Here is a 27,919-nt window from a genome sequence, read left to right on the forward strand (position 1 = left end):
TTTGCTTCAATGTCACCTTAGAGGTGACACCACCCCTGGAATATTTATGACACACTTTGATCAGACTACATGTGATTCAAAATTATTTAGTCGTGCTGTCCAACAACAAATACCTGCGGATTTGGCTCGGTCACATTTGAGGGTGTACCCCGCCGACTGCCCGAAGACAGCTGGGATCGGCTCCTACTTGCCTGTGACCCTTGTGTGGATTAGAAAACGGATAGACGGATGAAATCTGTAAAAGCTTGTATGACTAACGTTTTTATTGTTTTCATGATTGCTTCCCTCTGGGTTCCCCTCCTCGATGAACGGACGGTCAACTCATGGCCAATCACTTATTCATCATTAGCAATTGTCATGGTTGTTACACTAATGTTTTCTAGATATAGACTCAATGAGAAATGGAGTCACTTTATTTATTTACTCTAGCGGAAAATCAGCCTACTTAATCTCCCATGTTGGACTAATTTTTGAAGTTCAATTGCGTGGCCTAAGAATTCATTGTATTGTATTGTATGTGTATAATTTAAAAATAGTATCATGTGAACTTTTTTTCCAGACCCTAAAGCCAGTTACTATGGAATCCCATTCTGTTTGCAAAAGTGGATTTTTTTCCCCCTCCTGGTGCAACTTGAGTTTGAGATTTCCATCGCATGCAACAGACTTAATGCAAGTGTTTCTCAAGCGTCACCTATGAATGGGCTTGCGTGTGAAGGTGGCCCGACTGTCTTTGCTTTTATTTATTTTTTACTGGCGGAAAAGGTCTACTCAAACTGAAAGTTAAAAAAAAAATCCACCAGTGGAAATGGGCTTCACTGTAAAAAAAAACGGTGTATATATATATATATATATATATATATATATATATATATATATATATATATATATATATATATATATATATAATTGGCACCATGATATGATCAACTAAATTCGATTTATGTTTACAAAAACAGACGCTCAGTTCCAGGAAGTTTGATTTCTCGTGAATTTTATGATTGCAAAACACTAGCTTACAGGATTTCTACTCCATTTAAAAAAAAAAAAGCTTTTTAGTACATTGCTCATAACCCAACCACGAACGAGGCTATACTAAAGGTGACTAGGAGCCGCATAACGCTATTTAACAGTCCAGACCTGGCAAGGTGGAGCACTGCAAAATGCGCAGGTAATTTTTGACCTTGTCAGAGTCTCGACGGAGGCAGTACAGCAGGTCATTGCGGTCCAGCGAGCTCAGACTTCCTCTTTTGTAGAAGGAAAAGGCAGAAGAATGGAGCTCTCTCTCAGGCTGGACAAAAGCGACTGCGTTACCGAGCACTCCCTGAAGCTTCATCTAAAGGTTAGGGGGGAAAAAAGAAAAACATTTTACTCCAAATTATGAATACGAGTCAAGATCCATGAGGTCATGATTCTTTAAGGCTTCCCCGAGTGATAAGCACCGCCAAAAATATGTAATAGTATAGTCCAATACTTTTAAAAATTATTATTATCATGAAAACCTGATGTGCTAGAGAAAAAAAAATTAGGGCAGTTTCGGAAGTGGCGCAGAAAAAAATTCAGAAAAGTTGACTTGCATCTCTGATTAAAAAAAGGGAAAACATTTGTTGACCATTGATTAAGTGCTTTTTTTTATTTTTTTCATTTTAAACAACCATATTCAAAATGCAGTAGTCCAATCATAATGTATTTTTTTTCAACAAAAAAAGTCTGCCTCTTCACTTTTGTTTAAGCTTTTTAAAATACTTTTTCTCATACTTAATTTGGTGGTTCCCTAATTTTTTTTTTAAATTGAGCTTTATTTTTGACATTCATTCATCTTCCGAGCCGCTTTATCCTCACGAGGGTCGCAGGGGTTGCTGGAGCCTATCCGAGCTGTCTTCGGGCAGTAGGCAGGGGACACCCGCCCTTTGACAATTTTTTTGAAATTATTTTTGTCATGTTTTTTTTTTTCTTTTGCACTTAGCAACATTCATTGATACTCTGCTATTCGGGGTGGGGGAGGGGTGATGGTCCATTGTTATTCTAAATAAGACATCATGCAACCAAATATTCTTGATAATTTCTTATTTGAAGGCACAGTACACTCCTGATGAAAAACCTGAAGCACACCTCCCATCTCATGCTATCCAATCCAAAGCAAAAGCAAAAGTCATCAAGCTCACCTTCTCTGCCATTTTTAGGACGCCGTCCCTCAGCTCTTGCATCACATCGCTCATCTCCAGAGCCTTGTTGGAACTCAAGCGACTGAAGTCCCGCGCACTGTTCTTGTTCCTGTTCTGGTCCTGGCGCATGCTCTGGCGCAGTTGTGACAAGGGGTCCCCCCAGGCCACCAGCAGCCTCAGGATCACCTCGGTCAGCTGCTCTCTCTGCACACACGGGAGGGAAGCTTCTATTGTTGAATGACAAATTGGAATCTTTGAAGCAGAATGAAGTTGGTATTGAGAGGAACTAAATGGAAAGGCGTCATGTTCTTTTGTTTTGGCAATGGTATACATCCATGCGAAATAGATTGCTCTGCTTGCCCACATGAGAGGCCATTGCAGGACATTACCGTAATTGCTCCCCTTTTTTTCTATTACGACACATCCGAAGCCTGCTCGTACCTTAAATTTTTGTCTTTTGACACGCAACTTGAAAAATTCGCTTGAAGCACATGTATGTCAAGGCACCACCGTAGCCTACTTGCAAGAAATCTTGTTTTCGGTAGCGTGATACTAAATTTCCCCCAGTGCATTCAAATTCCCTACTAAAAAGGTAAACTTCTATTATGTCAATTTCTGGTTCATTTCCGTTTTTCCAATTTTGTAAATGACAAGAATTTCGTAATCCTCTGAACAGTGCACAAGTTTGTGTGTGTGTGTATAGAGCGTGTGTACTCACGTCTAGATTTTTGGCATTCTGTTTGTCACCTGGTGTCATGATGTCATGCGTGTGGCATTTCCACTTTCTAAGCATGTTGTGGCTGGGGTACAAGTAGTGGTCCGGTTACAGAGAGGGAGGTTGGGGGAGAAGAGATGGCGACAGAGAGACAGTGAGAGAAATACAGAGAGAGAGAGCAAAATTGAGAAGTAGGGAGGGAGGGGGAGAGAGAAGAAAGAAGTCAGAGGGTTAGAGAGAGAGATGGAATGAGAAAGAGGGGGCAGAGTGGGGGAGTGAGAAAGAAAGAGAGACTCAATTTTCCATCCATCCATTTTCCAATCCACTTTATCCTCACAAGGGTCACGAGGGGTGCTGGAGCCTATCCCAGCCGTCTTCGGGCAGTAGGTGGGGGACGCCCTGAACCGGTTGCCAGCCAATCACAGGGCCCACAGAGACGAAAAATCATCCGCGCCCTCACTCACGCCTAGGGACAATTTCGAGTGTTCAATCAGCCTGCCATGCATGTTTTTGGAACGTGGGAGTACCCGGAGAAAACCCACTTAGGCCCGGGGAGAACCCAGGGTGATGTGGCACAATACAATTTATAGCATTCAAATGAAGAAAGAGAAGCTCAAATTAAGTTCATTTTCGAAAGGTTGAAGTGCAATTTCAGCTTATCCCCAAATTTCATCCAAAAAGTAATCATCCCTAACATTTTGTGAGTCACGTCACTTTTGGTTGGCTTACAGTTTGCGAGTGCAGGTCACTGGAGATGCCGTGCATCCTGGACGACTGCTGCATGACGCGCTCAAAGAGGTCAGCCAAAGTGGGGACGTGGCAGCCAGCTTGTCCGTAGGCACAGATCGGGGCACTGGCCACGCTCAGGAAAAGATGCACCAGTGTCGCCACAGCAAAAGAAACTGCAGAGAGGACAGAAAGTAAACTTTAAACTCCACATTCAAGATGAGGTGTATTCCTAATAAATCCTACCTTTTGTCATGGTTCCTCCGTTTGGACAGCGGATGTCGTCTGGAGAGGTTGATTCAGTCAACGGTGCAATGACGACGCTAATTAGATGAACTCATTTATATCCTCGTTTAAAATGTAAACCATCACGTGACTCGGCTATTTGTGCGCTTTGTAGATAACTCAGGCGGAAAACCGAAGACAACCACTGGTAATTTGTCCACTGGACTGCATTGGGCATTAGGGATAGATGCGTACATAGAGGATGTATATGGAGTTTATAAAAAGTCTACACACCCCTGCCCGAATGCCATGATTTTGTGAATTAAAAAAAAAAAGACCATGATTTCAAATACGAAATCTCAGACCGGTAAGGTACTTATACTTAGTGTTTACTACTACAAAACACTAGTCTACCATGCTGTTGTGAAATAATTACCAGTATATTGTATATAATTATATCATTTGCGGCTTATCGAAGGTGCCGTTTTAAAATAGGAGTCAAATCGTAAACAGTACCTAATATTTTATTGTCATCCTTTTTAAATAGAAAATAGAATCTAGAGTCAATATACATATGTACAGCTTGGAGTGCATTCTATTACAGTGTGCTATAGGAGCAGAGATGGGGGAGTGCGGCCCCCCCCCCACCCGCCCCCTCTCTGCCTCCCTCCCTCCCTCCCCTCAAAATGCCAAGAAATCCTCCAGGTCAATATTTGCTCTCAACATCTGTGATGCTTCCACTTGCGCGTGGCCACAGCGATGTTGGTCTCCTTCTTGTGCCAGGGGAAGAGGCGGGCGATGGCGAGGGTACCGTCGGGGAGCACGGAGCCGGTCAGCAGGTAGAGCTGTGAACGTCCGGGCCGCACCAGCGCGTTGGCGCAGCGAACGTTGATGAGCAGCCACTGGTGCAGCAGAAGGTGGGTGTCGTAGGGTAACAGCGGGCCCTGGCGAATGAACTCCACGCGGCCCTCGACTTCAAATTCGGGCTCGCCCGTCAGGAAGCGGCGGCGGTGGTGCAGTTTAGCGGTAACAGCTACAAAGTAGGAGGGGAAAAATCTTGTCAATCTATGCTGGACAATGACTTTTACATAGTGGACTATATCGTTCACTCACCAGTTCATCATATATATTTTTTTTAAAGGTGATTATTTTACCAAAATACAAACACAGCAATGTCTTTTCAAACTTGCGACATTTGTCTACTACTTTGTTTGGTCTGTTTTTGTTCAATAATTTTCTTATAGTCAATCATGTAACATGGGTTCATGATTGTGCACATTCTAGATGGTGTTGATGCTTTGCTGAATATTCTTTGTGTTGTGACAAATCACAGGACAGTGGACCCGTTTGCAGCGTGGGGGGGGGCAAGTACCGGGCCAGCCCGTGGAGAGCAAAAATTCGCGTACAACTGACAGCCACAAAAAAAGACTGGGGAGGGAATGATTCCCGACAGTGATATAATCAAAATATAATCATAATAGTGTTTGATTCTTACCGAAGTCATGTTGGCAAAAAGCATCCAGGACTGTTTTCATAGCCGGAGCTTCTTCCACCATGGGACAGTTTTGACAAGCTGCTTTGGGAAAGTCTGCAAAAACAACAAAAAACATTTTTTTTAAACAAGGTGTCGACAGGCATGTTTGGCTTCTCCATAACAGCCTATCATCGTAATCTCAAGAAACTTCCCACGATCGTCGTTGCACGTACACACGTATTGGAGTGATTTTCACTTGCTCAGCCTTTTTGAGGAGACATTTTTAATTCTTCCAAACATTATGTATTTGACTTTTTTTGCGAAATTGGATTTTGTTGAACAAAACATTTTTCTGGTTCAGTGTCTAATAAAATACAGACATAAAAAATGTTAAATTATAAAAGCTATGACAACTCGAAATGTGTAATTTATGACCTACATTCAAAATGAAGAAAAATTACATAGAGAATTCTTTTGACACAATACTGAAACAATTTTTAAAAGCGAAGGATCTACTGCAGATCACGATCGATGATTATATGCGGAAAATATTCTTCCTATGCTGCACCATTTTTGTTTTGAGTCAAGCGTGTGGCGTTCACCTTTTGCAAAATGGCTGAACTTGGCATGCGGAGAGAGGCACATGTCTTCCTCGGAGGGGAAGCGTTGGCAGTCAAGTGCTTGGGGCCAAGGGTGCCCCTGGCATGCAAGCACGGGGGCACAGCTGTCCCTCACGGCCACGCACAGACTCCGGCAGGGCTGGATGAACCTGAAGGTGGGAAGGAAGCGTCGGAAATGTCAAATTGGAGCCAGCACGCCCGACTCCGAGTCGAGGAAGGAAAGCGGACTTACGTGTCAAGACAGACGGGAGCGATGAGGGAGCAGAGGAAGGCCTGGGCTTGGGGGTGGCACCCCGTCTGCAGCAGGGGCCTCCAGTCTTCGGAGCGGGGTACCACTTCACCCTCGAGGTTGCTGTGGCCCAAGAAGTTGGGGAGGCGCATCTCTGAGTAGCCCACATCTTGACACACCTTCATCTTGTTGGGGATGGTCACGCAACGGGTGGACTGGCTCAGGTCGAAGGCCTCCAGTGGAGCCAGGAGAGTCGCCGCGAAGAAGAAGAAGACCACGGCCATGTTGAGAGCAGATGACAGGAGTGTGGCGGAGGGAGGCCGCGGACGGCTATATATACAGGCGCGAGAGCCAGCCCCGTCAGTCTCTAAGTCTCTTATCAAGTATCTCTCAAAAGACGCCGAGACGATGTGTTTGGAGACAACGGCTTTTTTGTCATGGCTGCAGACAGAGAGGGGGGCACGCGAAGGAGGAGGGGCGGGGCGGAGGGGTGCGCGTGAAGCTTGGGGAGAACAATGGGCAATAATTGAGTTGAAAGCTATCCAAAAGAGGAGAGTTTTGGGACAAAAACATAAGCTCGGTTGCTTTTGCTTTATTGATCAATCGTATCGTTTTGTGGCTGTTCATCTAAAAAAATAAATAAATAAAAACTCCATCGCCATATTTACCAATGCATACTGGATCAATGAAAAACAGGCATTCTAAAACATACCACGGACCAGCAAAAAGAAAAAAAAACTGCATTGCCATTATGCACCCTGGACCCATCTCAAAAATGTATCTTGCACAGTGGAAATCATGCATGGCCAAAATACCGCCTACCAATTATAAAAACACACACCTCAAAAATGTACCCTGGATCCAAAAAGAGAAAAAAGGGGGGGGGGCCCGGTGGATGAATGAAACATGTGCATGTCCCAAACGTACCAAACATCCAAAACAAGTAGAATCAACCCTTGCCATCTATTGCTAATGCTTACGGCACCAATGTCAAAGTTAAGGCCCGGGGGCCAGATCTGGCCTGCCACATCATTTTACGTGGCCCGCAAAAGCAAATCAAGCATGTCAAGTTCCATGATACTTTCTAAAGTCTGAGCCAAAATGTCAAATTGTCATATGCAATCCATAATAACAGTCATTATTCTTGACATCTGATTTTAAAACTAACTATTCATCCATTTGTTGTGCGCTGTGTATGTAATATTTGGAGTGGATTAAACAGCATTTAAGGTCGGCCCGGTAGTCCAGTGGTTAGCACGTCGGCTTCACAGTGCAGAGGTACCGGGTTCGATTCCGGCTCCGGCCTCCCTGTGTGGAGTTTGCATGTTCTCCCCGGGCCTGCGTGGGTTTTCTCCGGGTGCTCCGGTTTCCTCCCACATTCCAAAAACATGCGTGGCAGGCTGATTGAACACTCTAAATTGTCCCTAGGTGTGAGTATGAGTGCGAATGGTTGTTCGTTTCTGTGTGCCCTGCGATTGGCTGGCAACCGATTCAGGGTGTCCCCCGCCTACTGCCCGAAGACAGCTGGGATAGGCTCCAGCACCCCCCGCGACCCTAGTGAGGATCAAGCGGCTCGGAAGATGAATGAATGAATGAATAAACAGCATTTATATGGTTTCCCAAAATTCATAACGGCCCTCCAAGAGAAAAAAAAAAAGTATTTTGCCCCTTGTGGGTGGGGCCTGGAACCTAACCCCCATGGATTACAGTGGTTCCAATTATATCACATGTGAAAAATGTGCATCTTCAATTGTAGTTTTGTACCACTGGAAAACACTGCGCTGGTTGCATCAGAAAGGGCGTCCAGGGCTAATGTTAATAATAATAATAAAATGGCGGGAGGGGCGGGGGGGGCAAAAGTCATCCTACTAAGGACAAACATGTCCACATGTACCCAGTACCATTGAAAATCATACATGTTCAGATGAAAATTGGACCAATGGGAAAAAAAGAATAATTTTACACTGGGGCGGCCCGGTAGTCCAGTGGTTAGCACGTCGGCTTCACAGTGCAGAGGTGCCGGGTTCGATTCCAGCTCCGGCCTCCCTGTGTGGAGTTTGCATGTTCTCCCCGGGCCTGCGTGGGTTTTCTCCGGGTGCTCCGGTTTCCTCCCACATTCCAAAAACATGCATGGCAGGCTGATTGAACACTCTAAATTGTCCCTAGGTGTGAGTGCGAGTGCGAATGGTTGTTCGTCTCTGGGTGCCCTGCGATTGGCTGGCAACCGATTCAGGGTGTCCCCTGCCTACTGCCCGGAGACAGCTGGGATAGGCTCCAGCACCCCCCGCGACCCTAGTGAGGATCAAGCGGTTAGGAAGATGAATGAATTTTACACTGGACAAAAATGTAGCATGTGCCAAAGAAGAAAATGCATGTCCAACTGTGGACCCTGAACAGGTCAAAATTGAACCAGGACCAAAGGAAAACATGCATGTTCAAACGAAACCTGTGCCGATAAAAAAAAAAAGATGGGGCAGTTTGTCCAAATCTGGGGGATTTTTTTTTTTTGAAAGGTGTCACTTCTGAGAAATTGATTTGAGAGTGCACATGTGCCGGGTGAGCATCTAGCAGACAGACAGTCTCACTCATATTGGCAGCGGGCTTCCTTAATTGGAGGTTTCATTAGCGAAGCTGCGTCTCCTTGAGGCTTTGATCTGCCCAACTCGGATGCATGCCGCCTTGTTTTGGAAGTGTCTGAGCAACTGGCTCGCTCCGACGCTCCGACGCCAAGGTTAAGCCGCCCCGTGTTTTCATAAATGAAACGGGTGGACATCCGATTGTCATGGATGAGCGAGTGTTGACTCTGTCCTTGTCATTCATCAACAGAATGACAATAGAGCATCTTCGCTTTGGTTTCGACGTCGTCTGTCTCCAAATGTAGATGAGCATCTCAAGCCCGCATGCCTCTGGGCTATTGCGGGACTTTCTCTTCTCAATCCCAAGCGGAGGACTCTATCGCCAGCGGCTGCCCGTTTGTTCGGACTCGACTTTTAGTTTGAAACGCGGAGCGGCGCTGCCCGGCTGCAGCCGCCGTTTTACAGCCCCTTCCGATTCAACTACGTGGCTGGTTCCAGCTCGGGTAGACGACGAGCACGGCCTGTCAGAGGGGACTTAACTGGGCAATTAGAGTCACAGACCAATTTGGGAGAACAATGGCTCCACATATTTAACACGGTCCCCCTGCCAGCAGCCCAGCAGGGGTGTGTTGTTGGGCCTAATGGCTGTCCTGTAGACACCCTGTCTGTCTTGCTCAAGCACTGCTTGGCCCTGCTGCACTTAAATAGGAACACAAGACAGTTGTCTCCTACACTTGCAGACACACAGGGCTGGAAAAAAAAAACTCAGCCCAAAACAAATGTCATCAAATAGATTTTAAATGCCACAGCGCGTACCTAAAACACCAAAATTGGTGAGGTGACATGAGTTTCCTTGATAATCCTGTTTCCTTTAACTCATTCAGTACCAGCCAATTCTAGACCCCCCTCCTGCCCTGCCTTTTTTTTTTTTAAGTCTTGGAAAAATTTAAGAAAAAAAGTATCCGGGGTCGAACGTGTGGAGTGTGAAAAGACATTAAGTATGTCTTTGGGAGTGAATGAGTTAAGAAATGGTACATACCGAATATGGTAAAAAATTATCAAAAAATGAAAAAAAAAACCTATGGAACACAAAATATCACAACAAAAAATAGTTTTCAAAAGGGGCGGGGGGACAACTTTTTCAGAATGAAGTAAATGAATATTTTGAGCAAATGAAGGGAGACAGTTAAAACATCTACTTCAACTAAGTACAAAAAAAAAATTCAACAGAATATATTTCACAACTGAAGAAAGTAAGAGTTGTTTTGTCACATTTTAATACTAAGAGAATGACATCTATACATCAGTTATCTGATGGAACATCCTTATTTCACGGGAATTTCGAGTAAAAAAAAAAAAAAAGCGGTTCAGAAAATGAACGGATGAACATTGAGTGAGTCAGCAATGCCAACTGGCCAACTTCAACACCACCTTCCAGTTTCGACACATTTCCTCCACGCAATTTATGTGCAGTCCAGGTAATGTTCTCATTTTCGACACCGCTTATCCAATACGGGGTTGGGGGGGGAGAAGCTGGAGCCTATCAACTCTATGCTCCCCACCACCATTCTGGCCAACAAAGCCACATCAAAGACGGCGGGCCGCGGTGGAAGAAAGGGATAAATGTGGCGGACGGGGTGGGCGGCCGCTCACATAAAAGCTGTCTCCTCCCAACATATAAGAGACTCATTAACTTAACAGATTGAGCCGCCACCCCCCACCCCTCTTTTGCATCCTGCTGGGCTCCAGCGGGACTGACAGCACTGATGCAGACTGTCACTCACACTCAATTGTCACATCCGGTCTCCGGGGCCTCGCGGCCAGACGCCGCCACGCACAGAGGACCAAAAAAAAAAAAAAAAAAAAAAACGCACCACTACTTGGCAGACTCCACTGACATTAGTTTTCAGTTACGCAAAATAGTTTGGCATCTCCAATGTGCTGCAAAAAGATGACGTCACTTTTTTAAGGCGGAGGAGGCTCTGTGACGGCGATTTGCGCAAATGTACGCGTCATGGACGATTGTTCCGCACGGTCTAGTGCATGGGCTAGATAATTAATAAACACAGTGCGCCGCGTGTTGCGCACAGATGTCACATCTTTATTTGCAGCCGCTTTGCGTCAGTCGCTCTCACACGAGAAAGCAAAACAACGGTCGGGTTGACGTCACTCACTCACTTGGTTGCCGAGAAGATGAACTTAGCATAGAAGCCCATAGCAGGAATGTCTCATGCGGCATTGTGATTAGATGCAGCTCTGTCAACATAAAGATGGAATTGTATTTATTAATTAGGGTAGTGTAGTCGTAGTAGTGCAGACAACTACAAGGTGTAGTGGGGACAAAAAAAAAACTAGAATATTAATTTGTAATATTGTGAGAATAGAGTTGTGTGTTTGAGGAAGCCATTCTTTAATATGACAACTTTTCCAAATATGTAAAACACTGGTGTCAAACGCAAGGCCCGGGGGCCAGATCTGGCCCGCCAAGTCATTTTATGTGGCCCACGAAAGCAGATCGTGTGTGTCAACTTCCATGATCATTTCTAAAATTTGTACCGAAATGTCAAATTGTCAGGTGTAATAAATAACATTGAGATTTTGCGGTAATTTTCTGGCCCTCTTTACACTCACTTGAATAGTAAGTGAACAAACAACAAATATACAGTATAATTGAATGATTTCAAAACGAGTAATCTATGAATTTGTTGTGTACGAATAATACTACCACGTGATGATTAAATATTAATTCGACCTCCGAGGGAAGACGTAACTCCAAAGTGGCCCGTGACAAAAATGAGTTTGACACCCCTGATGTAAAACAACAAAGCTTGAGGTTGGGCTGATATTATATACTGACGGTCTGAGCAAAAATGTTGCAGTCTCACTATATTAAATTAGAGCTCTAAAAGATTTTTTTTTTTTAAACAAAAATGAAAGTTTTATTCCCATGAAAGTAGTCATAATATTGAGGAAAATTAGTTGGACTGATTTGGCACGACTAAAAAGCTGCAGCACTAAATATAGAAAAGTTGCATTTTTACAACAATAAAGTGGTAGTATTCCTTTTTCTTTTTTTTTTCAAGCCGTAACATTACCACAAATTCAAAGTTGTGACGAAAATGCACACGAGACTCAGAGTGCTGCAAGACAAGTCCTAATGCTACGCAAAATATGAGCAACAAACGTTTCAACTAAAGTGTTGTAGCAACACAAGAATAACATTGCAAGAGAAAAAAAATACTTTTAATGATTTTTTTTTCCCACCGGGTTGGTCCCATAGAGATGAAGAACCCCTTTTTCGTATGACGACATATGACATGCATAAAATAAGAGAAAGTTGCACTTGAAGAGAAGCTCTACTTGAAAAACGGAAGGAAAAAAAAAATCAATCACTCCAAATTAATACGGTAATGTTACAATAATGAGGTTGTTGTGAAAAGCAAGTCATTCGGAGAAAATTGTAACACGAGAATATCAAGAGGAACACATACACACAATATTGAGGATTCTTTGTTTTTTTTTAAATTCCCATAAATAAAAAAGGGCCCTGTATTATGCCAGTTATCCTCTCATAAGAATGTTCACTTAGTTTTTTTTCCCATTGCGGCCTTATTAATTTTGCGTACATTAAACCCGTGTGTGTGGGACTGTTCAAGGTTGAACTATTTACTATAAATAATGACGTGCATCCCTGTGCCATTGTCACAGTGATCATGCGGAATCTAATAGGATGGAACACGCTTACATCTGAGAGTCTCTAATGGAGGGAGGGGGGTCGCAGCCCAGATACGCCCCGTTAGTGAAACAATAGTGAAGCAGTGCCCTGAAGCATGGATCCTAAAGGGCAGGGAGAGAAAATAAAAATCATACACTTAAATGGTCAAGAATAGGCCTAATTACAAATTGTTTTTTTTTTTGGGTGGGGGAGGAACTCACCCGAATGAGAACGTGGGGGTTTCCGATGACGAGCAACAAAGCTTTGGCGCGTGTGATAGCCACGTTGAAGCGCTTGGGGTTGGTCAGAAAGCCCAGCGCGCTCTGCAAATCATCGCTGGATGCCAGTTCGTTAGAGCGCACCTATTGCACAGTTGAGCACCAACTGAAAGTTGACCTATCGGGGGGGGGGGGGGGGGGGGGGGGGGGGGATCATCGATTCACTCTTGCACCCTCAAATTCGGCCTACCGTCGACACAATGATGACCAGGAATTCTTGGCCTTGGAACTCCTCCACAGAGCCCACTTTGATGTCAGACAGGCCCACTTTACCCAGAAGGATGCGGATCTTATCGCTCTGGAGAACAGGGAAAACAAACAATCAAAAAAAAAAAAAAAATAGATCTGCGCATGCACTCATCTGGGTTTACATTGCATGGCTTCAGTCACGGTTCTGATTTATTATTCAACTTTTGCGAACAATACAAAAGAATTTCAGCCATTCAGATATATATTTTCCCGCCGCTATCTGTCATAGTTGTTAATGCCCAAATGTTACAGCGGCTAGCAATAATATCAAACGTAATTGTTAAGAATAAAACTTCCACCTTGTTCTTTGATCCACACTTAGTCCTACTATGCTACTGTACTTTAATGCTGATCATTATTTTTTTTCACTAGGTGGTACTTTGTGTCAAAAGTTTGAGAACAACTGGGATGGATAAATATGTTTGAAACATGCGTCATAATTGGTGCGTCCATCTCAAAGTAATTGCAGACATGGCCAGTGGAATAATTTGGAGGTTGATGACTTTTTAAGGTACAGTACTATTGTATTACTAATGCAATAGTAACTTCTACAATGTGACGTCACAAATCAGCACTGACACTTCTCCAGTTATTTAGGGATCTGTTTGTGTAAGCACAGATGTGTCGGATGTGTGTCACTTGAAATGTACGTGGAAAATCGAAAAATAATCAGATTTAAGCATTTCGACTAGCAGGGTACAGTGCAGTTCTTAAGTCTACTAGAAGAAAGAAGGAAAAGCGTGACCTGTTTCCTGTAGGGGGCAATGATTCCTATTTGGGTGGCGTCAACAGGGTTGTAGAGTTTTTGGGTCATCTGGCAGCAGTACAACATGACCTGAATAGCCTCCGCTGGGTTGAACCATGACGGGTTGTTGCCTTCCCTCATTTCTTTGCCCTGAAGGAGCACTGCATTCTTGTTACGGCGATCAGAGGAACAAAAAAAGCTTTTTCAACTTGCTCACCCACCCTCAGTCCATGAAAGAGAAGAGGAAAGCCCTTTTTGGGAAGCGTTTTCCACTGGCAGAGGGAGTCCACGACAGCTTTGGAGGCTCTGGCGCACAGCTCCCCGTGGTAGAAGAGCTTTGAGGGCAACGTGAGCAAGGCCTCGTGGGATCGATAGTTGTAGATCAGCTTTGTCACCTGCGGATTTCAGCGACTTCATCCAAGGATGCCGGGGAAACATTTTTCTTCTGAAAAATGCAAATTTGCGGTGAGTGCACGCACCAGATTTGGGTTGTATCCCCATTCCTGTTTGGCATAAAGTGGATTGGCCATGAGCCTCTCGAGCAGGGACAAGCCCAGGCCAAAGGCGGAGGCTGTCTTGGACTTCACAATGGGCCCCAGCTGGCACGGGTCTCCAGCCAACACTATCTGAGCCCACACACAAAACAAAGTAAAGTCAACTGCTCGGAAATTGATCGGGGAGAGGAACACAAAAACAAACATCATCAAGATTTGTCAGGCGATTAAAACTCATTCAGTACCAACCAATTCTGGACCAAGTCTGAAAAGACGTTTAAAACCGTCTTTGGGAGTGAATGAGTTTTTTAACAGATTGTCCACGTGGAGCTTATATTCAAATGGAAAAGGAAAAAATAGGCACAAACATACATGGATAAAAGTATGGGAGACACAGCCCAAAAAAATTAAGGGGGAACCTTTCAAATTAGGTGTAACAGCAGTAAACCTCAGATTTAAAATAAGTAGATGAATAAATCCAGTGTTCCCTGCCTTGTTTTGGGTGATGCATTCCAAGCGCACTACAAGAAGGGAATTTCTGCAGAATAGAGGTTGACCTTTTTTGGGTCGGGGGGCGGGGGGGGCATTAAACCTCTATTAGGCCATTACAGCCCCCGGCCCCACACTGTTCTAAAAGCTTGTTTACTTTAATGAATGTAACCTTTTGAAATGCAAAAATGTAGAGTAAATACCGTGCGATGAGCTGTCTAATTTTCATGGTCTTGATATCTTTTCACATTCCATCGTGCTTTCCGTTTTTTAAATTTGATGCTTTATATTTAAGGGATACCAGTGATTCTCCATACACGCGATTCGTATAATTGTGACTCTTCTAATGCATTGACGTAGATTAATGACGGACTGCGGCTCACACAAACTCGGGTTACGTCACTGCCGTAGGAACTCGGTCACCCGAGGGCCGCCTATATTTCACCCCCTTTTGTAAGTGGGACACAGCTTCCACTCTTCGGGATAGATTTTCGAAATTATTTTATTTTTTTTGCATGTCTGTGAAAATTTTACCAGACATTCTCAAAAGGTGTTGGATGTCAAATTCTTCTAAACCAAACAAGGAGGCCCTAACGGGTTTTTATTCGGCACATGGGAGCAGAAAAGGAACAGGGGGGGAAAAAAGCTAGAAATAGCATCCTTCTTTTGAGCTTTTTTTTTGATTCATGGTTGCCATTTTTGCATCCAGCTCATTCAGAGCTGGGCTGGATGGTGATGATCAGCGGAGCGACAAAGAATTTAAATATCTAAAACGCCTTGGTGAGATGATGAGTTTAGGACCGAGCTAGATGTTTTGACTCAGTACTTTTGTCCAAATAGAAATGGGACGATCGCGACTTTGTCCACTTGCAGGCCCCACGAGCTTCGAGCACAAAAGCTCCGGGCACTGACCTGTCCATCTCTTTCTGAGATGAGGCTGATGGGGATCATGGATTCCGGTTCTGTTGCCTGGCCTGCCTCGTCCAGGAACACGTGAGTAAAATGTCCGACTCTGAGGATGAGGGGAAAGCAAAGTTACAAAAGTTAAACTGTGGGTTGGGGAAAAAGATGCTTACAAAGACTTACTGGAGTCCGAGATTGTAGAACAAGCCAGCGCTGGAGCAGGTGCTGACCACTATGCGGTGGAAAATGGCACGACTGAGGTCTTCGCCGGCCTTCGAGTACAACTTCAGCTCATCGGGGGTGTACTGTCGGAGTCGTCAATATTACCACGCGGCGTTATTTACGAGGCGATGACAAGCCTCCTTTTTGTACCTTCTCCTGCCTGTAAGAAGCATTGACACGGGCCATGCTTGCGGCGTGCATGAGACCGCTGTCGTGCAGGCGGGAGCAGATGAGGTCGGCCGCGCTGTTGGAGGGCGCGCACACCAGGACGCGGCTGCTGGGGAGAAAGTGGTACACCTGCAAGGGGAAGAATTTGACCGTCATGTCGAAGGGCTTTCGTTTCAGGGAAAACGTGACGCAATCTCGATGGACGCGCCGTCAGAGAAGAAAGAGCCCAAATGAATTTAAGCTGTTTGTGCTCACTTGTAGTATGGCCTCAATAAGAGTGATGGTCTTCCCAGTGCCAGGAGGTCCAAATAGCACATAAGGGGTGGGGCGACACTCTCCGGCCAGGATTCTCTTCACTGCCTCCCTCTGAGCAGGGTTGAGGTCAAGGTTGAAAAAGTGGCCCGGGCTCGGCGTGGGTTTGAGTGTGGCGGTGCCATCTGGAAAATAAATGCGCACACTTAGGGGTACGGTGCAAACACTTACGGGCAATGTGTCGTGATGTGCGTGTACCTTTGGTTTGTGTGGCTTTTGACTTCATATCCGCTGAAATGTTTGGCAAGTGTCCATTCTCGTACACTGGTGCCTGCTGATTAAAATGATGCCCCCCCCCCCTCAGAAATCAAGCACTCCATGCTACCGTGGGTTTCTCAGTTTTTGACAGTGCGGCGCAGCATGGCTTCAAGGGTCAGAACGGCGAGGGTGTAAGATGAACAAGTTCATTGCGGCGAGTAAGCACGCTCAGTTACCACCATAATTACTGTTTTTCATTTGATTGTTGCATATTCATAACACAAGTTCTGTTTTTTCCCCTAAAAAATATTTAATAAATGACTCAACATTTAAGTTGGTGTAGGTCAAAAAAAAAAAAAAGCATTCTGCCTTACGGACAATTTCGGTTTTATAGTCAGAGGAGGAATAGAACATAAATAAAATTAGGACCACTGTGTGTGTGTGTGTGTGTATTTATTTATTCACCTCATTTCCATCCAATATTTTATTTTGCTCGTCTTCATCTAACCACTTCGCTGTCCACAGAGGAGTCTGTGCTATAAGTCTGCAGGGGAAGAAAACTACACAGAGATGGGAAAAGACAAGGTTCATTGCCATCCAAACTACCAAACAATGGAATTCATCTAAAACGGGGCTCACAAACATGTGCCCCACAAGAACCAAGTTGCTCGACATGGGCAGTTCAGGGAGGGGTGGGGAACTTATGGGACATTGTGATTTCCTCGAAATATTGCAGAAATTTGCAGTGCGCAGTAGTAAGAAAGCGCTTGAACTTACTCTCCGCAAAGGATTTGATCTGCTCAACTGCGTGGTGACAGCGCCTCATGGTCACTCTGGTCAACGAGAGAGCGCAGAGAGTCAGCTCAGAGAATGAGAGAGATGCTGCGAGCTTTCCCACCTGTTGTAACAGAACTCCACATCGAGAGGCTCGCCAAGATAGCCGCGATGAAACTCAGAGTTGACTTTCAGACTCACGTCCTCGTCGTTGATCTAGCATTAGAAATTGACTTTAGAGCAGTGGTTCTTAGCCTGGGTTCAGTGAATCGGTCTCAGGGGTTCAAGGGAGCCTCTGCCATGGATGTTAAGACACACGCAATTCAATGCGTAAATTAGTTAGGACATGCCCGCTTGGCCAACGCTGGCTGCAGATGATCACATGACATTGCTTGTCCAATCAGTGCTGCGGGAAATGTCGACACCGTGTGCCTGTCGTGATAGTCCCGGCCCGAATATAAGACGGCCCTGATCATAAGACGACCCCCTTTTTTTTCCAAGACTCGAGTTTGAACAAAAGACTTTTTGAACACCAAATTAATTTTTATACAGAAAATAATTACAGTACATCTGAAACAAATGATTATAATAATATATTTGAGAGGAAGAGCATGTTATTTTGCCTCATTCAAATCTAAAGTGCAATCACATTCACAAATTAATGGCTTCTGGTGTTTGAAATGTAAATGACATCATAACTTCTCCTCAGCTGCCGGTTAACCGATCTTCGACCCACTTATCTCCAGATTGTCACTACGTTTCTCCATTTTCTGTTATCTCTTCTATTATTTTCTTCTCTTTTCTCTGTTACCGCCATTTTTTATTTTTCTTCTTCGTGCTACCGCTATTTTTATTTTTATTCTTCGTAGCAGGAGTTCACTTTGGCCTGGGAAGTCAAGTTTAGCATTCGCTTCAATGATATCTAGCACCATCTAGCGTCGTGAATGGGCATAACGTCTAGACGACGAATATAAGACGACGCCCACTGTTTCAGTCTTATTTCAATGCAAAAAAACACCGTCTTATATTCGTGCCAATACGATACGTCATACAATTTAAAAAACAAAACAAAACATACTTATGCTGTGTAACTATATTTACTTTTTTCTGGTTTTAATAAATGTCACGAATTTGGGAAATAAATAAATAATATTTTTTCCCCCCCTTCAAGACATACACAGTGAAATTTATTTAAATGCCAGTTGTCGGCTGCAGTCCACTGAAAACAATGTTTGTCTCGTTTTTGATCAACAAAATAAAAGCGGTGCATTGTAGTGCCATCAAGAGTTGACGTCAGTCGGGCTGGCAGCAAATGTGAGCACCGGTTCCGTGTCAGCGTTCTATTTGCGTGAGGCACTGTTTGGTCCTTTTAATAAACATCTGAAAGTGCCCGGGTAGGCGTGGCTCCTCATAAAACTTCTAATTCAAATTCTGCCTCATAACATGCAGCCACCCCCCCCCCCCAAAAAAAGTGGCAAAAACCAACAGTCAAGGTATCACTGTCGGCATTTTACCTCCGCAACGCAGCTCACATACTCGATCACAACGCCGTCGCTCTGCGGACTCTTCAGAACAATTCTGTCTCCTGTAAAGCAGTGAAATGGCTCAAGGAGGCGCTTTTGACACAAACAACAATCTTTTGCAGTAGTTCTCAAGGTATGACTGGCCTATATTGAGACTGGGCCTCCCCTCGGCCAAGCCGAGGACCTCCAGGTGAAGGTAGGCCGCTCCTCTCCTGAGGAGTGCTCCCTGGATGGTGAACTCTCCCAGCTCTCTCTCGGCATGAAGCTCCTCCATCCACAGCAGAGTTGAGAAACGGGCCTGCGCATTGGAGGCTGACAGCACCTGGTGGAAAAACCACGCGGAAGGAATCAAAATCCGGCTCGTGCAAATGCTCACCATTTAACTGGAATTGGAACCTCTCCCAAGCACGGCTGGACGACCAGGACGTCTCTCTGTCCAGCGGCGCAGTCTCTCAAAGTCTGTGGCACCGCATAGGAAGGTAGGAAGCACGGCAGACGCCGGTTACGAAGCCTGGAGGAGGGCAAGTTAATCATGTTGAAAAGCTAGTCTGAACCGGTGGCCTTCATTCAAGCCTGCGGGTTGATGAAGAGAAATTACGAGGGACACTCCTAAACGTTCAAACCTTTACCGGTAAATTTACTTTTGCGATGAGTTTTAACCATGAGAGGAACAAAAAGTACATTTTAAAAATAAACATTCATTTTCATTGCGCGCTTAAGACATTACGACTATTTTAATGTGACCTCAAATTAAAAACAAGATTTTGGACGATACTATCATAAGTATAAAAGGTAGTATCGTGACATAAATATACTGATGCAGAAAACTTTGTGGGAATGCTTGTGTCAAAGTCACAATGTGACAAAATTCAGAAATAGTCAACATTGTTAAAATTCACACTAGTTAGGCACAGAGACCGAAGTACTAGGATACCAGCATTCAAAATATCAATAACGGATTTACCTTCTATTTTGTATGTTGCCAAAAATTACATATGTATATATATATTATATATATTCTCTCACTCCCTCAACATCATGGTTCAGGATTCCTGTTCAACTTTTGACCATATTATCCTTCAAAGTTAATTTAATTGCTCCATTAAGTTTTACAAATGCCTTGACACCCCCCCCCCCCCAAAAAAAAATATATAATTATAATTTAAATAATAGTTTTTTTAAATCACAAAAATAACGACAACTTCATCTGAACGTCATTACAAATATCTTTACTCTGACATCTGGGTCAGTTGAGTTGAACACAAAGGTATTATTCGACTATTTTCTGCCATCTAGTGGAAGAACATTTCATTGTTCTGCCTGTCACCGTCCTGCACGTGACTGACATAGTCAGATGGACAAAGATACGTTCCTGATAGTAAATCAATCATAATCAGGCCGATTACATGAAACTGAATAACTTCCTACAGCACACCCAGAAGACCTCACACGGCAGACTAATGTGGGATTTCTCAATTCATTCTTTGATGATTTTGATACCTCGGTGTGGAATCCTTAGGTGCAGTAACGGTGACCACGTGAGAAGAAGCCTTAGGGGCCGGCTTGGCTTCAGCAGGACTGTAAGGCGAGCGGGGTAGGAGCAGACTCTCATCCTTGTTGCGCACAGTCACTTCCAGGCGCCTCTCGATGACGAACGAGGAGAAGTGCAGCAGGAGCAGCTCGGCGCAGCTTCCCAGGCTCCTGACACGCGGCACATGAGACATGCAAGTTGAACGATTTTTATGCCATGCGGCAGCACGCCCACTCCGAGGAATGAAGTGAAGCCAACATCGCTAGCCGACTTTTATGTTTACAGCAGCCGCCACCTCCGCTGCATTTAAAAAGTTGAAGCCATCACTTACTTTGCTTGGCACCCGACTACGACAGACAGTCGTCCTCCTGGAGGAAGATCGGCCTCCGTTTCTTCTCTCCTCGCACCGACATAAGGCTTCGTCTCCTTGCTATTCGTCTCATCGGCTCGACTTCCTCGTTCGTCCGCAGAAGCAGGACCAGGACCAGCGTCGGACCCAAGTTGTTCTTTGGCTGCCGCTGTCTTGCATGAATTCAGAAAGAACTGCTCTTCTGAGTCCCAGCCGGCAAAGTCGCAGAACTTGAGCCGGTGTGTCTCTGAGCTGTTGTTCCTATTTGGGAAACGGGAGCAAAATGTAAGTCCATTGTACTCACCCAAAAAAGATCCAACCACTAGCAGTGAGCACACGATTTTTTGGGGGGTGCGAATTTTACATTTTGGACACTTTCTGTCAATGTCAATTCCCTCCTTATTTGTGGACTTACTGTATCCATAGCACCATTGTCCTGTGGTCTCCCACCATCAAATCTCCAAACTGGCCATAACAAGTTATATCCAGCCCTTTTTTGTTTTCCAATAAGCTGTCCGGTGTAGCTGTGGGCATGTGTGTCAGGGTTGGCTTCAACCTGCAACGAAATAATCATCTGCATTCAATCAGCCCAAACAAAAGTACAGCAGATCCTCAAACGGAATTGCACTAAGTTGAGGAGAAGACCCCCTGTCAAGACACAACAGTACAAATTCTAAACGTAAACCATTCCAGGACTATGAAAATTGTTCTCGAAAGTACCTCAGTGTTCATTAAAAAGGAGGCAGAGATTTTATTCCGAAACCCCGACTTCGAGTCTCCTGATTTTGAGAATCTGCCGATACCACGGCAATGTATTACACTGCATCCAAATGGTCTTTTTTTTAACAAAACTCCCAACATTTCACATTTTATATGGCTAGTGGAACAGCGGTTTGTGTTGGTTTGTATCCCTTGAATTTATTTTATTACTATCATTTTATTTTTTGAAACAATCTTTACCCCTCGATTCGGATCAGCTGAAAATGCCGCGATGGGGCTTGATTTCAGGATTGGGACACCTTAAAGCACATACAAGTTAAATAAATAACTAAAAAAATGAACAACCCCCCCAAAAAAGGAAAATGTATATTAAAAATAAATAAATGAATAGTGGCGGCCCGGTAGTCCAGTGGTTAGCACGTCGGCTTCACAGTGCAGAGGTACCGGGTTCGATTCCAGCTCCAGCCTCCCTGTGTGGAGTTTGCATGTTCTCCCCGGGCCTGCATGGGTTTTCTCCGGGTGCTCCGGTTTCCTCCCACATTCCAAAAATATGCATGGCAGGCTGATTGAACACTCTAAATTGTCCCTAGGTGTGAGTGTGAGCATGGATGGTTGTTCGTCTATGTGTGCCCTGCGATTGGCTGGCAACCGATTCAGGGTGTCCTCCGCCTACTGCCCCAAGACGGCTGGGATAGGCTCCAGCACCCCCCGCGACCCTAGTGAGGATCAAGCGGCTCGGAAGATGAATGAATGTATGAATAAATGAATAGTGCACCGAAACAAATGTTGTAAAACATTTACCATTGTACCCCAATAGGAAACTTAACAATTGCACTGGTCTGAAAAAAAAAAAAAAACTTTTGAGTATACCTGTTCAGCATTTTACAGTTTGAATTCTCAGCTAGGCACTCACACACAAAGAATTACTGCCCTCCCTGAAACGATTAGCTCTCAGTTTGTGGTTGGGTGCGGCGCTTTGAATTTATTCACAGAGAGGAGGGGCGGCCACCGGGTCATACCCCTGATTGCACGGCGCCATGCACAAAGCCCTCCAGCGGTAAATGGACTGGTTGCTCTCCGTCATCACCAAATTGACCATGTGGCCCGGCGAGGGCTTGTAGTAGGCAGGCAGCAGCAGAGAGTCCAGGCAGAAGAACACGCTCTGATCAACCACACCCTTGTTAGCATACATGCTGGTCACACACACCTGCACACGGGAGAAGGAAAAGTGTAACAAAGAGTGACATGGAACAATGACTGCAACACGATCAAGGAGGCAGCTACCTGGTTAAGACGAGAATAGCGCAAAGGGGCAACAGACTGAGCCTGGGTGGTCCACTGGGTGGGATTGATAAAATATGTCGCTTGGACCCAATCTCCTGTCATGGGCTCGTAACCTGAAGAGACGCGCGTCTTAATTTTTAACATGACTTTTGAAACCACCTTAACAAAAAAAAAATTAAAAACTATTGCAAATGTCAGAAGGGAAAATGTTATCCACCACAATCCACTTTCATCTCATGACGCTATGGCAAGTACCTTCACATAGACTGGAGCGCGGGAAGTAAGTCGTCTGGTTGATGTGGCCGCACTGGCCGTCAAATGACGTGACGGTGCCGATGAGAGGGCGCAGCCGAGCGCAGTCGTCCTCCAAAGATGTCCCTTCTCCAGGCTCCCACGCGTCAGAACTCTTCGCAACCTACAAAGCACAATTCAAAAGGATCAATCCAGGGGCACAACCCTGAACAGGATAATGAATGTCATGCCATGTTAACTCTGAGTACTCAACTATAGTAAATCAAGTATATAAAAAAGGATATACTGCATACTGAAATACTGCTTCTTGTGAAAACCTCGGTGGAAGTTGTTTTTCCCCCTCATGTGTCAAAACGTCCATTGTACATAATTCACAGTAAAACTTGGCACTTTTGTATTTACTGCAAGTACATTTTAGTCTGTACCTTTTACTTTTACAAGGAGCTGAATTATTACTTTTGCTCCAGTATGTATTTATTATTATTATTATTATTATTACAGGTAATTAGTGTCTGTATTTCTATAGTCCACAATATGAACATTTTTGACACCTCTGCATGTACTAGAAGACTCAAATACACATTGTCCATGCTAACATGAGTGCTACTCACCCTGAGGGCTTTCCATCCGCCTTGGACACCATCTGCCATGGCAATGCAGCTCACCACGTCCCCCACTTTGAGAGGCACCCCACCCAGCACCACGCCGCTCGTGAAGTAGATGGCATCGTCCACGAGACCGTGGTCCAGGCCCAGCTGGGTCACCACGCCATCGGTGAGATGGCGAATGGTCTCCGATTCTGCACGGCAAAGCAAATGCAACAGCAGGCTAGGAAGCGAGTGTCAGGACGTTGGGGAAAGTAAAGCCAGAAGTTACCCGCTGCACCGCCGCCAGCTTCTACTTGTGCTGTACTCCACAACGGGGAGATCAATTTGGACAGCATGCACGTTACGGCGGAGAGCATATTGGATCAAGTGACTCGAGTTGATGGAAACCTGCTGGGGGATAAGGTAATTGTCAAACATGCTCAACACGGTGGCATCCCCGTCGCGGCTCAGGTGTAAGCTAATTGAATTAATTTATCGCGCTCAAGATAGCAATTAGCTGGCCGAAACGTTTACATTAGGCCCACTTTGATTTGAACCATAGCGCCCAGCTACGTGACGCCTGAATTATTCTATTATTGTGCGTGTTGGATATTTAAACGGCGTTCTGTACGCACGATTTGAATTAAATGTTGATAACGAGGATTCCACAGCAAAATAAACTAACGCTCGACTTGGATAGTAGTGATGTGTCGTTCGCGAACGAGCCGGCTCCTATTGAAGTGAACGATGGGAGCCGGCTCCCACCTCATCGGGAGCCGGAAAGGGAGGGTTACACACACACACACAAGCTTTGTGGTATTCAAAGCTTACTTATGTTGTTTTACTGTAATTAGTTAAAAGCTTATAAATATACACATTCAGAGATTGGAACTTTTTGACGACCTTGTTTTGAGATGGGTCTTTGTACTTTGTTTTTATTTTTCTAGCATTCCATGTTGAGTATGTTCAGAAGAATATAAATAAAGCCATATAAATAATAAATATTTTATATAATGTCTATTTTTTTGCATTAGTACTTCATTTTACACATAATATTACGTTATTTTTCATATTAATTTAAGCAACAAAAAAAAAAACTGAGGAGCTATTTGGGAACCGAAAGAGCCGACTCTTTTTAGGGAGCCGAGCCAAAAGAGCCGGCTCTCTAAAAGGAGCCGGAATTCCCATCACTATTGGATAGTTCTGCACAAATGTGAGGATGAAGGTGCGCCGTTCGACCAATTAGCGAGGGGAGGGGATCCGTCGGCCCAAAGCGGAAAAGCCACCTTTGCATTCTGTACTAGCTTTGCGATCAAACTAAATGCATTTCAAATATATATTCGTACAAGACGCACTGAGTAATCACGAAGTTCACTGGTTTTGAATGGCTTAGCTAGCAAGAAGAAACATGTTACACTCGAAGGCGCTAATGCTAACTAGCATGCTAAGACTGTTGCTGTTCATAGGCAAACATATAATGATCCCTCCAAACTATGAAATAAATTGGACCAAAAACTATATCTGCCTTTATCTGGGGCTCTCGCTTAGTGTTGGGTTGCAAGTCATAGCCAGGATTCTATTCTTCCAGCTTTACAAAGTAAAACACCTTTAAGATAAGTCACAATGACACAGAAGCTGTCACAAACGGACCAAAATTCCCTCGGACACATTCCATAGTTTTTTCAATTTTTTTTTTTTTTTGCAAGCATCCATAGCCAGTCCACAAATGACAGCACATTCCAACTGTTGTGTCCACGATACAAATGGCACTCTTTGCGAAGTGGTTACATTAATGACAGAGTGTAGGGGTGAGTCATCAGTCTTCTTGTGGGACCCGATGACACAGAATGAAACGTTACCCTGTCATTTGCACAAGAGTATTTGGGCTTCATCGAAACGACAACATGGCAAAATTGAAGTGTAAACTGATGAGGATAAAGATGTGGTTTTTGTTTTGTTTTTAGAAATGTCTATATTTTCAAGACAAAAAAAATGTAATTCAATGACATTAAAGTGGTATACTGTCGAGATTGAAAGTGTTAACATTATTTGTCATTTTGGGGCATAGGTGTCAAACTCAGGTCCTGGAGGGGCCCTGTCCTGCATGTTTTCCAAGTCTCCCTGTTGCAACGCACCTGATTCAAATGATCAGATCATCAGCAAGCTCTGCGGAAGCCTGACATTGAACATGTTCATTTGAATCAGGTGTGTTGCAACAGGGAGACTTGGAAAACATGCGGAGTTTGACACCTATGTTTTGGGGTATTGAAATTGTAATCTTACCAAAAAAAGGTAATATATTCTAAAAGGTATACTTTATCATAGTTGTATTTTTTTTCAAGATTAAAGTTATGATTTCACAAGATTAAACTTGTAATTTTGCATCATGCCACTTGCCACACAGATCACCCACTATATTCTGTGTTATTTGATTGTATTCTACATTTGTTGTATAGTAGAACAACGCTATTTGAAATTAATGAAAGAACATTGATGTTAATAAATTGTTGAATTACTCTATAATCATCTTTGTTGTCAGTACCGGGGCTTTAAAACTGGCAATTTAAAAAGCGATGAAAAAAATGGTTCAACAGCATGCATGTACTTACTTCTCTCAAATGGTCCTTGACACAAAAAACGTTGGCGGACAACTGCCATTCAGTCTCTGGTCTCTGTGTAGCGTTAATATCACCACAAGAGGTCAGTGTTAACCGTCAAAACAAAACGCTTGTCGAAGGAGACGTCGGCTCGAATCCATCCATCCACCCGTGAATGAGAATACATACCGCAAACAACTCGAAGCTGTTGCCAATTTTCGAGACAACAAAAGCAGACTGACTTCCATACCCTCCGAGGATGTGGGTTTTGCAACCATTTGTCCTTCTGTCACTTTTATCTGTAAACAGAATTGCGCAAACAGTAACAGTGTGACTTAACCCCAAAAAAACTCAGCAGTGATGAGTGTGGTGTGGGCTCAGGAGGGAGCCATTAAATTTTGGGCTCCCCCCCACACCCTGAACATTCACTGTGCAAGCGGTTAATGTCCTTGTTGTATTTAGTTGGTCTACCATTACCCAACTGCTGGACAGTATACTGTTTGTTATGTAACCAAGCATCCCTCATAGCATGGAAAGTTGATATACATTTAGCGGTATGAGCACATCTCATACAAGCTGAATTGTCACAGAGTTGCTTTTGTTTGTTCAATTGCTCTACACAAACAATACAAATCTGTTGACTTCTTTGGAATTGTTTTGCATTGGGGGGGTTGTGAGGACTCTGCTCTTGGTTTTCCACTGCAGTAAATCCAAGAACGTCTCAATTGTGAGACAGGCGTGCTGAATGATATCCGAGGGGAAAATTGCCAAATTAATGTAACAAATATTACAAAACTCTCATAGGAAGAGAAATGTTCATTGGGACAGATGAAACTATACTTTGCCCAACCTTGAGCGAAATCCCACAACCTTGAAATGAATCCCACAAGTGCTTAAGACGCAACCAGAGAAGGTTATATGTGGTGGCAAAGATGGAACACGAGACAACTGAAAAGCCGGAAATTTATCTTAACTGCAACATAAGAAAGTGATGTGCAGCTCAGTTCAATGATAAGGCAGATTACAGGAAATAATAGCTATTATTCAGGAAAACTTAAAAGCGCCCCCTAGTGACAGTATCGCGCTTTTTGTTCCCTCTCCAATACTTGCCTGTTAGTTGTCTGCACAAGGTGAGTTGTTTTTCCTTTATTTTAGTTTTTCTGTCTAACAATTGAGAATATTAGATTAGGAAATACGCACATTCAGCTATTTTAATGGGAAAAAATCCGGGATAATTATTAAATTGAAAAAGATACGCATTGTAGAGCACGGACCAACAAACTAAAATGGAGCATTATTTAATGTAATCATAACTTTGGCTTTATGATTTTTGTAACGCTTCACAAGCAGGGGAAAAGACAGTAGAGGGCGGCACTGTCTCACTCGCCTCCCCTAACCGCACGTCTCTGATATTCTTTTAAGTGCTTTGTGCTGTACATTTTGTTCAAGCATGAGGTGTGTTCCGAGGAGATGGTTGAATGTTGAGGAAAACGAGCGAAAAGGGGAGCAGATGGATGAATGTTGCGGTAAAGAGCAAGAGGGAGTCTGCAGGGGAGACGCCAGTTACGCCCCCTGCTCATCAGCTGAAGCGGTTTCGAGAGGGGGGGGGGGGGGGGGAGAGGCAAACTCACAAAGGAGGAGGAAGACACCAAAGCAAGCAAGAGGATGACTGCGCAATCTCCGCCCACCGGCCTCGGATCCTTCCTTCCTTTACGTTGAGTAAAAGAGGAAAAGAAGCGAGCGAAAAGGATCAGAAACTAACAAGACACACGAGAGAGAAAAAGACGAGCAAGGGAGAGAGC

At 44.2% G+C, this 27,919-nt stretch overlaps 3 protein-coding genes across 7 annotated transcripts; all 3 read right to left on the minus strand.

Moving 5' to 3' along the window:
• Positions 1-991: 991 nt before the first annotated feature.
• On the minus strand, positions 992-4,422 carry LOC127597390 (prolactin-like). Its single transcript, XM_052060381.1, has 5 exons — positions 4,409-4,422; positions 3,609-3,802; positions 2,881-2,984; positions 2,163-2,366; positions 992-1,333 (listed from the first exon to the last, which is right to left on the minus strand). The coding sequence occupies exons 1-5, from the start codon at positions 4,420-4,422 to the stop codon at positions 1,124-1,126; spliced, it is 726 nt and encodes a 241-aa protein (XP_051916341.1). The 3' UTR covers positions 992-1,123.
• On the minus strand, positions 4,337-6,631 carry szl (sizzled). The gene is made up of 4 exons (XM_052060757.1): positions 6,155-6,631; positions 5,905-6,071; positions 5,324-5,416; positions 4,337-4,861 (listed from the first exon to the last, which is right to left on the minus strand). Exons 1-4 carry the CDS (start codon positions 6,433-6,435, stop codon positions 4,548-4,550), a joined length of 855 nt encoding a protein of 284 aa, XP_051916717.1. The 5' UTR covers positions 6,436-6,631; the 3' UTR covers positions 4,337-4,547.
• Positions 6,632-10,807: 4,176 nt separating this feature from the next.
• Positions 10,808-27,884, minus strand: mov10l1 (Mov10 like RISC complex RNA helicase 1). Of its 5 annotated transcripts, none has more exons than XM_052060683.1 (27): positions 27,749-27,884; positions 23,810-23,928; positions 23,545-23,732; positions 22,937-23,096; positions 22,682-22,794; positions 22,417-22,604; positions 21,093-21,233; positions 20,660-20,938; positions 20,298-20,498; positions 19,194-19,308; positions 18,942-19,119; positions 18,789-18,859; positions 17,399-17,490; positions 17,278-17,333; positions 16,966-17,060; positions 16,501-16,576; positions 16,246-16,427; positions 15,973-16,119; positions 15,784-15,905; positions 15,610-15,709; positions 14,194-14,340; positions 13,936-14,109; positions 13,715-13,864; positions 12,911-13,018; positions 12,664-12,804; positions 12,473-12,564; positions 10,808-10,983 (listed from the first exon to the last, which is right to left on the minus strand). In XM_052060683.1, the coding sequence occupies exons 2-27, from the start codon at positions 23,895-23,897 to the stop codon at positions 10,956-10,958; spliced, it is 3,432 nt and encodes a 1,143-aa protein (XP_051916643.1). In that variant the 5' UTR covers positions 23,898-23,928; positions 27,749-27,884; the 3' UTR covers positions 10,808-10,955. The 5 variants fall into 5 exon arrangements, with proteins under 5 accessions (XP_051916643.1, XP_051916644.1, XP_051916642.1 ...); XM_052060684.1 differs by lacking the exon at positions 27,749-27,884 and adding an exon at positions 24,156-24,221; XM_052060682.1 differs by lacking the exon at positions 27,749-27,884 and adding an exon at positions 24,099-24,221.
• Positions 27,885-27,919: the final 35 nt, after the last annotated feature.

This window comes from Hippocampus zosterae, chromosome 3 (genome assembly GCF_025434085.1).
Source record: "Hippocampus zosterae strain Florida chromosome 3, ASM2543408v3, whole genome shotgun sequence".
NCBI classification, from domain to species: Eukaryota; Metazoa; Chordata; class Actinopteri; order Syngnathiformes; family Syngnathidae; genus Hippocampus; species Hippocampus zosterae.

Bases quoted from the DNA above. Each gene is read 5' to 3' on its own strand.
- mov10l1 (XM_052060683.1), bottom strand. From the start codon at position 23,897: ATGCTCTCCGCCGTAACGTGCATGCTGTCCAAATTGATCTCCCCGTTG. The intron at 19,309-20,297 runs GTATCAAAATCA...GCCCTCCTCCAG, and splicing joins CCTAAGGATTCCACACCGAG to GCTTCGTAACCGGCGTCTGC. The intron at 12,565-12,663 runs GTGAGTTCCTCC...CCTGCCCTTTAG, and splicing joins ACCCCCACGTTCTCATTCGG to GATCCATGCTTCAGGGCACT.
- szl (XM_052060757.1), bottom strand. From the start codon at position 6,435: ATGGCCGTGGTCTTCTTCTTCTTCGCGGCGACTCTCCTGGCTCCACTG. The intron at 5,417-5,904 runs GTGAACGCCACA...TTGTTTTTGCAG, and splicing joins GTTCAGCCATTTTGCAAAAG to ACTTTCCCAAAGCAGCTTGT. The intron at 4,862-5,323 runs GTAAGAATCAAA...CCTACTTTGTAG, and splicing joins TTTTTGCCAACATGACTTCG to CTGTTACCGCTAAACTGCAC.
- LOC127597390 (XM_052060381.1), bottom strand. The intron at 2,985-3,608 runs CTGTAAGCCAAC...CCTCTCTGTAAC, and splicing joins CAGTGACCTGCACTCGCAAA to CGGACCACTACTTGTACCCC. The intron at 1,334-2,162 runs GTGAGCTTGATG...CCTAACCTTTAG, and splicing joins TCCTAAAAATGGCAGAGAAG to ATGAAGCTTCAGGGAGTGCT.